General features: G+C 46.1%; 1 protein-coding gene across 3 annotated transcripts in view; it reads left to right on the top strand.

Moving 5' to 3' along the window:
• Positions 1-12,627, top strand: part of GRM5 (glutamate metabotropic receptor 5) — a 217,777-nt gene that overhangs the window by 187,039 nt on the left and 18,111 nt on the right. The window contains exon 8 of one of the 3 annotated variants that reach the window (XM_033146099.1): positions 2,558-2,658. The exons of the other annotated variants lie outside the window; for them this stretch is intronic. Coding sequence (XP_033001990.1) covers positions 2,558-2,657 — 100 coding nt within the window. The 3' untranslated portion in view covers position 2,658. The remainder of the gene's footprint in view (positions 1-2,557; positions 2,659-12,627) is intronic. 3 annotated transcript variants of the gene reach the window in all.

Here is a 12,627-nt window from a genome sequence, read left to right as displayed (position 1 = left end):
ATGTCACAAGCTGATAAGCATGAGGCCCAGCAAATCTAACTGGGTTCCATTAGCAAATTGTAGTGACCTTCCAGAGCAGAGGAGGGGAGGAGAAGTTTTAAGATAAGAGGAACATTTTTTCGAGAGCATTTCGAGATCGGTATCAACAATGCATTTGAAACGTGACACGATTAGACTAAGCAGGACCTGAACACCCAGCGGCTGCAGATGTGCGGCTAACCGTACAGTAAGACAGCCATCCTTCCAGTCCAAAGCACCGACATGCCTTTTTTGTAAAGGGAAAAGGAAATGCGGGGCAGGCTCAATCACAGGCCCATCCAGACCTGTTGAGTCAGCCGCACATATGCCGGGAGGAGACAAACAAGAGCCTGTAAAAACACAAGGAGTGCAAATTGCTTCCTCTTGTCTTTGAAGCTGTTAATCCAAAATCCCTTTCTCTCTGCCGATTGTCAAGCCCGCTGTGGGCTTACTGTAGCTCCCTGCACTGTGAAAAGACAACATAATTGCTTCGTAACCAGAAATTAATCATTCGCCATTCAGTAGATAGGATCATTAGGGGCTATTTTTGGAATTTCCATGAGTGTTTTCCAAGTGATTCAACTAGTATAAATTTTGCTCTTCGCATGCCGTTCCTTCCTACTCTTTGACTCTCTTTTCACCCCCCTCCTTGCCTGTCATTATTTATTCTGGTCGCTTCTTAACAGTCTGCTGAACTTGAACTGTCCTCATGCTGACATCACTTCCTGCGGCCACACAGCTTCCATACTTGTCACTTGCCTCCTGCTCTCGAGACCTGAAGCTGCTTCTCCTGCATCAGGGACAGGGAACCTGGTGCCACCCCGACCCCACCCCATTGTTGTGGGGCGCTGACTCCCTTCATCTTTGACCATTGGCCCTGCTGGCCAGGGCTTATGGGAGCTGTAAGGCCACAAGTCCCCTATTCCAGCCTTAGACTGTGCTTTGCACCAGCGATGTGCTGAAAATCTCTCCTCTCTTTTTCTCTACCGTTCTCCATTAACTAACAATAAAGGGAACTGCCTTTGAAAATTGGGGGAGGGAAAATTTCAGCGACATTTTCATGGGTGGGTTGAAATCGTTTTTGGTTTGGATTTGAGTGTTTGTTTTGGTTTTTTGCTAAGTTGACCTTACCCTCAAGGTTGCTTTATGGTGCTTGTGAGTGTCCCTTTGGTTCATCCTAGGAATCACGTCTCCAGTATTTACCGTATTTTTCCCTCTATAAGACGCCCCCATGTATAAGACACTCCCTATTTGGGAGGACTCAGATTTAAGAAAATGGGGGAAGACACTATCCTTGTATAAGACGTGCCCTAATTTTTGACATTTTTTTAAAAGGAAAAAAAAACTAGTCTTATAAGCGAAAACCTACGGTAGTTTGTTAGTTATTACCAGTGCTATTTTTTCTAGAAAAAGAGGAGCCGGAACTCACAATGAACACCTCTGGATGCGAATTTAATTCATTCCAGGGGTCCATTCTTACCCCCGAAACATTCGTATCCAGAGGCGCCTGTTCTGTGCAGGCGCGGCCGGCGGAAACCTTTCTGTGACTTCCAGGTTTGCCTCATGCGTATCCTAAAGCATACGCAAAGGGGGTGGTACGTAACCCGAGGTTCCACTGTAACGGCAATGGTGCCCACCTGAGAGGGGCCGGAACTGGTTATTACATTTGCACCCTAAGGAGCTCAAGGTGGTGTAAACAGCTCTCCCCTTGCTCCATTTCATCTCACAACAGGTAGTTCATCCCATGTCAGGTAGTTCAGGCTGAGAGCGACTGGCCTAAGGTCACCCAGTGAGCTTCATGACTGAGCAGGGATTTGAACCCTGGTCTCCCAGGTCCTAGTCCAGTGATGTAACCGCGACGCCACACTGGCGTTCTGGAAGTCGGCACTCTTCCTGGGCGCGCACGATTCCTTGACTTTCCTGTAAGGATGGGAAGGTGGGTTGGCTCGAAGCGAAGTCTTTTAAAGCCATTGGTGTGGGAATTTTTTTTCAAAAGGAAGGACTTTGCTTAGGTAGCACAAGAAGCCGGTAAAGCAAGCCACTCAAAGTTAAGCCAGCGTAAAGTTATGCCATTTCCAAAACTCATTCAGCAGCAGGGTTGCTGCTGCTCTTCCTAAGCCTGGCAGAGGGAAAACAAGCCTTTAAAAGAATGTTCTACTCAGAGTTGTCAGGTCATACGACTGAGCTACACAGGCTTAGGATCCAGCTTAAATCTCCCCTTTCTGGTTCCAACCCTAGAATGCCCCTTTCAACAAATTTCAGGTCAGTCGTCTGGGCCCTGGCAGAGCTCAGGTGAGCAAGTTTCTCTGGTGTATCTTCAGCTGAGACAGGGTTGGGAACTTAACAGCAGCTGAGCCAGGGAGTTAGCCTGCTGAGCCGGAGCAGACCTTGCCGTACGATTGCACCCTTGAAAACAAAACCAGCAAGTGCCCTAATCTCAGGCACTCAGTTGCCTGTTTTCCCCTGGCTTCCCCACCCTTCGAGATGAAGCCCAGGGGGAAGACGTCACGAGGTAACTGCTCCCATGGGGCTTTTTCAGATCAGGAAACGCTGGCAGCCGTGGAGGCTGCAGAGTGCTGCAGAAATGGTTAATGGACAGGAAAAGACACGCACCACCCCCAGCCACCTTGCAGCGATAAGGTAAGCTCAACGCACAGAAATTGTAAAGAAATTTCCTAGCGTCCTCCTGATAGTGAGCAAGAGCGAAAGAGACAGAAGCCTCTTTTGCAGGAATGGGAAACTTTTCACAAAATCGGAGGACAGGTTTCGGCGCACCACTCTTTCGAAAGGCTGAAAGGCTCCCTCTCTTGGAGCAGAGCTGCCGTGCTAGGGAAAGCTCCATCTGTTGGATGCCTGCCTGCCAAGGAACCCATTACAAAACCCCAGAGACCACTCTTCCAGAAAACAGCTGCCAGTCTGTCAAACTTTTACAACAGCATGCGGGACAGCGTTCTATTATGGTAAATTTGGCAGATTCCCTTCTCAAGCGCAGGAACGCAAACCGCTTCTTATTTAATGATCAACCTGTAAATAATTCCAAAGTATAAATCATGGGTCCGTTTGATGTTTGGCAGCCAGCTCAAGAATCCATTCAAGCCAACACTGGAGTGACTGGAAGCCAAAACAAAATAATGCAAAAAAAAAAACCAACAACCTGGGAGGGGGCTTTGAATTGGAATGATGTGGTTATATTTAGATGGTACAGAGTGTTGTAAAGGAGTGAGTCATGCCAGTTCTTAAAGAAACATGTAGTTTAAGTCACGCCAGGGCATAGAAGAACCTCTATCATTAGCACGGTGCTCTTTTGATGCTAATTGGTGGCCCGGCCACATTGCTTCAAAGGCTTGTCAAAGAGATAGCGCCAGGGCTCCATTCAGAAGTTTGCATGTTGTCAGGCTAAGAATGAGAGAGAACAAAAGCAGGAAACTGAGCACAGGTTTGCGTGGCCTTTTCTCCTTTTCCTTTCTGCGTAGGATGCAGTTCAAGGCAAGAGTCCTGCAAAGTTCTAGGGCAGCAGAGACACTGGGCCATAACAGTTGCGGTAAGGGCAAGACTCCACCTAGTGGCGAGAGAGAGAGAGAGAGAGAGAGAGAGAGAGAGAGAGAGAGAGAGAACCCACTAGGAATGTGTGGCTATCCCTCATCTCCATTCAAAAATGACTGGAGGACTTGCAAACATTGCCTTTGACTATGTGGGGAAATCTCAGTCTTTTTTCTCAGAAAGTTCTCGAAACCCCAAGTTGCCTCACTCAACTGAGCTGCAGACTTTGCAGCCCAGAGTCAAGGCTTCTGACAGTAATATCAGTATTTTTTGTTTCTCTGGCTGACGATGCAGCAGATCCACAGGGAAATGGGGCAGAGGACCAGCTAGGGCAGGCATAGGCAACCTTCGGCTCTCCAGATGTTTTGGCCTACAACTCCCATGATCCCTAGCTAACAGGACCAGTGGTCAGGGATGATGGGAATTGTAGTCCGAAACATCTGGAGAGCCGAAGGTTGCTAACCCCTGAGCTAGGGTTTGGGTGTAGGAACAGAATCAGTGCAAAGGAGCCTGTTTACGGCACATTGCCCTCACCTCAATTCTGCTTGCAGTCATTTGAGCAGAAGCGATTGTTTCGAATGCTCCATCTCCCCTGAAGCCCATCTCAGTCCCTCCAAGTGTCCCTATTTTCCAGTGACAACCCCAGATTTACAGAAGCCATCCCGGTTTCTGATTTGATCCCAGAATGTCCCGCTTTTCCTTAGGACAGCCCCATTTTCATCAGAGGGTACGGAATTATGCAACTCCCTGAGCCAAGGAGATAAGTAACCTTTAGAAGACATCTGAAGGCAGCCCTGTATACGGAAGTTTTTTTTTTAATGTTTGATGCTTTATTATGTTTTCACATATGTTGGAAGCTGGCTAGAGTGGCTGGGGCAACCCAGTCAGATGGGCAGAGCATAGACTGAGTTTCCCCCCCCCATCTTCATCCACTGATTTCTAACTTTCCTGCAGTTCTTAAGGGTCATCTCCCATACGACTCCCCCCCCCCCGCAACAACACACCTTCAAAATTGACTTCTGTGCCAAAAAAAAATCAATGGAAAAAGTCAGGGGGCTTTCCTACGAAGGACCCACCCTGGTCTGGCTACTATGCCTGGGCTGTGACTTTTCCTTTCCTCTCCCTCCCTCCTTCTGTTGGTTAAGGGACTCCATTACAGCCCCTGAATCAGCCAGGGCTGCAGTCTTGAGTTTTGCTTGCTCTCACCTGGAGAGAGTAGAACTTAACCTTCTCAGCTCATGACAGCTAGTGTGTGACCCTTGCAAAGAGAATGGATTTTTTTTAAAAGTGCTTTGGGAGCTTGTTCCGCTGCACTTGAGCTGTGTGCCTTTACCATTCATCAAGGAGATGGGCTGACAAGTTTGCAAGCTAAATTTTGTGACCGCTCAATAAAGCAATGAGTTGTTTAATTGTTTAGGTAAATCCATTTAAGAATCCGCTACTTGATTGAAATGATGCCCCTAATTTACTGGATAGCAATTGCATGTAGCCATAGATACGGCTGCATTTTTAATACACTGATCTACAAATATCGGACATGGCGGGCATCATTTTTGAAAAGGCCTTCTCCGTTGTGTCTGATATAAAAATGGATGGCTGTCCTTTGACCCATAAGGACCTAAGAATCAATCATTACTAGCCATGCTGACTATTGTTCTACCTCCACTGAATGTATGCCTGTGAATGCTAGTTGCTGGAAATCACAAGTGGGTTTTTTCACTCCAGTGCTGCCTGTGGGTTTCCTATAGGCATCTGGTTGGCCACTCTGAGAACAGGATGCTGGACTAGATGTTGGATCAGACCAAAGGCGCATCTAGTTGTCATGGACTGGTTGCATGTAGAGGAACGGTGGGAGGAACCAGTTGGGGAACCACCAAGGAAAGAAGGCTCAGAGCCCAGGGAATGGTAGTGGGACAATAATGAGTGGTCAGAAGAAAAAGACTGGGAGAAAGAGGTGACGGAAGCTGAGGAGGTAAGAGGGCTTAGTGAGCTGGGAGAGTCTGTGGCAGCAACAAATCCAGAATTAAGAGGCAGATGCTGAAACAGGGGAGTGAGAGGAGAGAGACCAAGAGGCAGAAATGAGTCAGGACGCTGAAGAGTCATGGGTGTCCCCCCCCTCCTGCTGCAACGAGCTTCCCTCGCCCTTGTCTCCCAGAACCAGAAGAGAGCTGAAATGGGCAGAGCAGCGGCAGGCTGCAAGCAGGCAGAGTCTCTGATTGCTTGGGGAAGGCCCTGAAAAGGAGGGGACTTAGAAGGCTTTGGGGAGACAGGGACTTTCAGTCTGAGCAACAGATCCATGGGGCCAGACCCACCAGAGATGAACTGCTGTGCTCATTAGGCCTGACACTCAGCCAAGTGTATGAAGTACGTGTTTTGGCTAATAAAGAGTTATGTCCAGCTTTGACAGCGTGATTTACTGCTGGTCTGTTCTAGCATTCTGTTTTCACAGAATGTATCTGGGAAACCTGCAAGTAAAGCATGTGTGCAATAGCAATCTCCCCAACTCATGTTTCTCAGCAACCGGTATTCAGAGGCTTAGTGAGCAATATGCTTCTGGGAAGGACTGTAGTTCAGTGGTATAGCTTTGAACGCATAAGGTCCCTGGTTCGAATCCCAGCATCTCTGGGCAAGGTTGGAATGTCGCCTGCCTGAAACACCAAGGAGCCTTTGCCAGTCAGTGTAGAAAGTGCTGAACTAGAGGCACCGGTGGTCTGACTCAGTATAAAGCACGGTGCTCCATACGTTTGATCCCAGAGGCGATACGTATCTATCGTGACTATTAGTGATCGATTTGCCTTATCCTCCACGAATTTGTGTAATCCCCCCTTTAAAGCCATCCAAATCTAAAACCTCACTGGCAGATAGAGTCCACAGATGTAAAATGGCCAACGACAGCGCCAGCAAATATCCAGATCCCTGGGGATCCGAGAGCGGCGTTGCGTGGAGACAAAACTGATTTTGACAAAACGGCGCTTAATTGGTTTATAGGCAGGCCGCGCTGAAAATATTTCAAAGACTACAAAGACCCTTGGAATGAAGCGGCGCATTTAAAAGAGAAAATGAATAATCCTTTTAGAAGTATAGGTGGTGGGGGGGCTGCAACAAAATGTTGCAGCGCCGAGTGCACATTCCAGTCAGCCAGGCAAGCACACCATTCACGAAACTCCAATCTGTTATTCTACCCTGGTTGTCTATCTTCAGTGCTGCCACCCCCGGCTGTCAGTCAGTACTCTGCGACTACTGAGCATGCTCAGTCCCCACCTGACAGAGAAATGCTCTTTCCTTGCTGGGCTCTCCCAGTTATTGTTTCATTCAAAAGATTTTTAATGCTCTTCTACAAATCTTGGCATTGCCCCGGTCTATCTGATACTTCCCTCTTCTGCAAAGATACTGCTGTTTAGGCTATGCCAGCAACATTTATTTATTTATTTAACAAAATTTATATGCTGCTTGATTGTAGACAAACCTCTAAGTGGTGTACAAGAAGTAATGCAATAAATAAAAACAGCTAGAAACAGCTGAAGGCATTTGAAGATAATTAAAATCACCAAAGAAAAAAGATTAAATCAAGCATGTGCCTGGATAAGTTTGCCTAAAGAAAACTATTATTTAGCAGGCACTGGCAAGAGAACGTCAATAAGCAGGGAGTTCCAAAGGTGGGTGCTGTCACACTAAAAAGTTATGGAATCATAGAATGGTAGTGTTGGAAGGGATGCTGGAAATCTCAACCAAAGCAATTTCTTACAAATGTGGAACAAGTATTATGTGGTGCCTGTAACAGTTCTGCAGATCAAAGTGGTTGAGTGGGCACATATGGGGTAAGATGATCTTGCAAGTAACTGGTCCCAATCCGTTAAGAGCTTTATATACCAATAGTAACACCTTGAACAAGGTTACAGGTAGGTAGCTGTGTTGGTCTGCCATAGTCAAAACAAAATAAAATAAAAAAATTCCTTCCAGTAGCACCTTAGAGACCAACTAAGTTTGTTCTTGGTATGAGCTTTCGTGTGCATGCACACTTCTTCAGATACTTCTATCTGAAGAAGTGTGCATGCACACGAAAGCTCATACCAAGAACAAACTTAGTTGGTCTCTAAGGTGCTACTGGAATGAATTTTTAATTTTATTTTACCTTGAACAAGGCTCAGTTAACAAATCAGCAACCAGATCTCGAAGCGGAGGAGTTAATATGCTGACAGGGTCTCCCTCTCAGCAACAGCACTGCAGTGGCAAGAGAGAGGCCAAAGGCCCAGCAAGCTGGAAATTTATCCTTACCCTGGGTGCAGGGCCAAGCGCCACTATTGGTCAGTTGGTCCCGTGCCCAAGGGAATGCCCCCTAATTCCTGCCGCCATTGGCCAATTGGGTGGCAGGAGGACAATCCAATAGGCTGGTTCACAGAGGAGGCCCGCCCGCAAAGCCGCCCACCCGAGAAGGGGCGAATGGACCTCTCGGCAATGGCACTGCAGCTTCCTGCATTAACTGCAGTATCTGGATCAAGCACAAGGGAAGCCCATGTAGAGGGTGTTGCAGTAATCCAGTCTTGAAGTCACCAATGCCTGAATTTCCGGGGTCAAGCTCTCCCGGTCCAGGAATGGCTGAAGCTGCCGTACCAGACACAGCGGGGGCGGGGGGGGAGTGCTTCTAGCCACTCATGTTACCTGGGCTTCCGGTGACGTCACTCACTCCTGGACATTGAAAACAGAAGAAGTGACAAGGAATGCAGATGGTGTGGATCTCACATGGACTTTGATATCCGTTGGGATTTCACAATTCCCTCCACAGGGAGTCATGGTTCCCATTAGGTATGAAGGAGAAATTCATTTCAGCCTGCGTTTAAAGTCGGACCTAACTAGGTTGCACTTTCCAGAACAATAATGTGAACTGAAACGACAGCCACCCTTCAGAAAATTCACACTTCTTCCAATTTCATGCTGCAGCAAGTAATGTGTACCAAAAAAAAAGAATATTATTTTATTTTATTTTATTTTTGCATTAGTTGTGCACAATGATGCATATATATATTAGTGGAAAAAATATTCATAAAGTCTTTATTATTAGGTTTTTAAAAATGTGCATCTTAGGTAAATTGGTTACAAAAATGCACATTGGGAGAAAGTCATACTAAAATGCTGGTGAATTTTCACAAGGACTTCTTTTAAAAAAAAATCACAAACTGATCTGAAAATGTGGAGTTCAAAAATGAAGATTGGGGATATGGTGAGGTGCTGAAATTGACAGCGTTCGTCCAGCCCTCGTTCCCATTGATTGGATGAGCCTTTTGTGGTTATTAGGGATATATATCCCCATCCACTCTCTTATTTGTGTTATGCACAAGTAGTTGCAGCAGCTTAAACTGGATCAGAGCCACCGTTCTCATCCAACTCTCGCAGTGTTCACCTTCCTTTGAGGATGGCTTATATTCCTCGCAGGTTTTTGTATCACAGAATCTAGGAGTGTGGAGGTTGTTTGATGGTCAGACTCATTCATTCCGTATAGATAATTTATTTCAGGTACCTCTCTGGACAAGTTTGATAATGTGATTAATTAAAATTAAGGGTTGCAGAGGAATAGCTGGGTTGTCTTTGTGAAATTGTGTGAAGGATATTAGATCTGAACGATTTTGATGAATTGCTCTTAAAAAAAATGCTCCATCGTATAATGAATTGAGCTTCTCGTACACTATGATTACAATGGATTTTAATTTACATGCCGGAGAGTGTTCCATGGCATAGATTTGATTAAACCGTTTTTGACAGAGTGATACAAATTGTTTGGCTGAATGAATGGAGTGCACTGCTTCAAATCCAAGTTCAGAAACTTTTTTTTTTTATAAAAAATGAAACTATATTGGTATATTTATCACTCTTTAATGCATTCAATGCCCTTATAGACTACCTTGTTGAAATCCTTCCAACAGGTCTGTAAGGTAGTTCAGGATCGTCACTCCCGTTTTCTAAGTCAAAATTGAGAAGGTAGGGGATTGACTGAGGCTTCTCAATGAGTCCACAGTCACGATTCTTGAATCAGGACCTTCCTGAAAAATAATTTGGTCTTTTTGCCACTATGCTGCACCATAATGTTCAACTGGGCATGGCGACATGTGCTCAGATGTTCCCTCCCTGCAGTCTGGCCCATTGACCTGACCCAGGCCCCTGAGACTAAGCCAACCCAGGGACCACCCACCCCAAACCCAGATCAATTTGGCAGTGGGCTAATGTTTAAATAGGTTTTTATTGAACCCTAATTAAGTATATGGTGTGTGGGAAGGAGAGATGCTGAGTCTCATTGTGCCTTCTAGGTCTTTTGGACTCCAGCTCCCATCAGCCCCAGCCAGCATGGTCAATGGTCAGGGATTATGGGAGCTGCAGTCCAAAAGCATCTAGAAAAGACCAGGTTGGGGGAGCCTCGGCTAGCTAGCTCATGCACATCTGCTCTTGGTGGGTCTTTTGGGAATCTCGGGAAAGTGGCATGTTTCTGAGAGCTGTTATCTGAGATGTTCTTTGAACTAGAGGTGCCAGGAAACAGTATTTGAAATTTTCCAGGCGCATCTGCGACCAAGTAAAGATGCCCAGGCGCCAGAATGGCACCTGATGTCCCCACCATCTGGAAATGCATGCCTGGGGATCCTTGGATCTTGCCTGTTTTCACACGCTAGCAACACATCCCGTAAAATTCCATCTGTTATATTTTATCTGTGCAATCAGAATGAATTTCAGGAACCAAAAATTCATATTGAAACATAAGACTTTTGGGCCGTCTGGCCCCAAAATTGCAACTAGGCATGCCATTTCGGCAACTGTAACCCTAGTTTAAAGAACCCTTTGGTGCCTAGCTCATATATCTAAGGTTCTGAAGTGAACTAGAGGCATCATTCAAGCAAAACATGAAGTGTGCCAGACAGGAAACTGTCTGATACATCACCTAAACTGGCTTTTAGCTTCAGTGCCACTCTGTTGTGTTCTGTGTTCTGCAAGCAAGCTGCATGTTCTGATGCTGATACATTCAAACTGAAAAACGCATTATGGGGCCATTGCAATGTCTATGCTGAACTGCTGTGAACGGGTCATAGAAACGATCTATTCTAAAGTGACACTTTTCAGGAGGAGAAACTAGCAAGAACGTGTCAGTCCGGTGCCCAGGCAGACCTCTGTCTGTAGATTACCGCTTTGCAGGGGGCTGGGGAATCATTTCTTTGCTTGTGTAAAGCACGGGCGGCAATTACACGTGATTGTCTAATTATAGCAGCTTTATTTTTAAAGGGTTACTCCCATAGATGCAACTAAACAGCTAGATAATGAAATGGTGCGCTTGGCTTTAAATGGGGTCTCTTGAAACTACGTGGGCGTAGGAAACCCTGTATTTCTTTCGACGCTTATTGGAGATGGGGATTCAGGCTCTGCTGAAATCAGTGGAGACCTAGCCACTGCCGATAGTTCCATCAGGGGAGAGAAGCAGAGCCAAAATCTCCCTGTCATGGCACCTCCACCCTCTGCTATGAGATGCTCTGTACCACCTTCCCACTCTTAGCTCTGAGATGAGTTCTAGATGGGTATTCCCATAACCTCCCAGCTGCCGCCACAGATAATATTTATCAGAATACTCCACCCCAGTGTAACCAAATATGAGGCCTGGGGTGTGATGCAATTAATTTATTAAACAGAGACAATAAACGAGGGTTCTGTGGTTCCTTGGTGTACACCCAACTTTCTTTATCTCATATCATAGAATTGTAAGTTGGGAGGGAGCCTGGGGGTCATCTAGGTCCAAGCCCCAGCAATGCAGGAATCTCAATGAAAGCATCCACAACCTGCCACCTGCCAAGGGAATCCGTTCCACTGTCAAACAGCTCTTGCCACCAGAAAGTTCTTCCTGATGTTTATCCAAGAAAGTTATTCCTGATGTATGTCCAAGAAAGGAGTCTCTTTTTCTTGTAACTTGAAGCTATTGATTCAGGTCCTAACCACCCCACCCCACCCCAGCACAAGGAAACAAGCTTGCTCTACCTTCCATATGTTGGCCTTTTAGATATTTGAAGATGGCTGCCATGTCGGCTCTCAGTCTCCTCTTATCTAGGCTAAACACATTAATTTATTGCAATGGCTGCTATAAAACAGATCCTATTGAAAAGACCAAGCCTGCTTCTCATCCACTATCAACTTTCACGCCATCAGTCACCTATTCCCTGACTCCACTCTCAAGGTTGACTCGCCATCAGCATTCAAACTCCCTTTCAAAGGCTCACCCAATCACCGCTCACTATGCATTTTCCTTAATTCCTCTATTAATATTTATGCATATAACATTATGTTCAAAACACCAGAACTTCATAGTCTACCCCCATCACAATTGGGCTGCCCTATTCTTAGGATGGTAGCACAGGTGTGTGGGGGGGGGGGTGAAATGCACAGACAGGTGCAGAGATGTGTGGCCCTTAGGTGCCATTTCTGTCCCACGATACTTCCAAGTGAGAGCAGGAAGCCTTACCCTTCCAATTGTCTTATGACATGTGGTCATATAGTGTCTCCATGAAGCTAAATCAGAAGACGGCTGAGGCTTTGAGAGGCTACAGTGATGTTAACCAAAAGCAGAACTGTTAACAGATCTGCTGCTTCCTGTTCAGAATGAATGGGAGATTAATTTCCCCTGGCAGAAGGAAGAGGAAGAAGAGAAGAAGGAGAGTTTGGATTTGATATCCCGCCTTTCACTGCCTTTAAAGAGTCTCAAAGCGGCTAACATTCTCCTTTCCCTTCCTCCCCCACAACAAACACTCTGTGAGGTGAGTGAGGCTGAGAGACTTCAAAGAAGTGTGACTAGCCCAAGGTCACCCAGCAGCTGCATGTGGAGGAGCGGAGACGCGAACCCGGTTCCCCAGATTATGAGTCTACCGCTCTTAACCACTACACCACACTGGCTCTCAAAAAAGGCTTTAATTACTGTTTTCCCCTTGCTTAACTCTCTCTTCCCCCCCTCCCCCATTTCCTTTTATAATGCAATACTGGTATTTCACTATAAAATAAAGACAAGGAGAGTAGCTCCATCAATCCCTCCCCCTTTGCAGGCAGCAGAGG

The sequence above is a fragment of the Lacerta agilis genome, chromosome 4, assembly GCF_009819535.1.
Source record: "Lacerta agilis isolate rLacAgi1 chromosome 4, rLacAgi1.pri, whole genome shotgun sequence".
Lineage (NCBI taxonomy): Eukaryota > Metazoa > Chordata > Lepidosauria > Squamata > Lacertidae > Lacerta > Lacerta agilis.
This window is presented reverse-complemented; position numbering and strand designations above follow the sequence as displayed.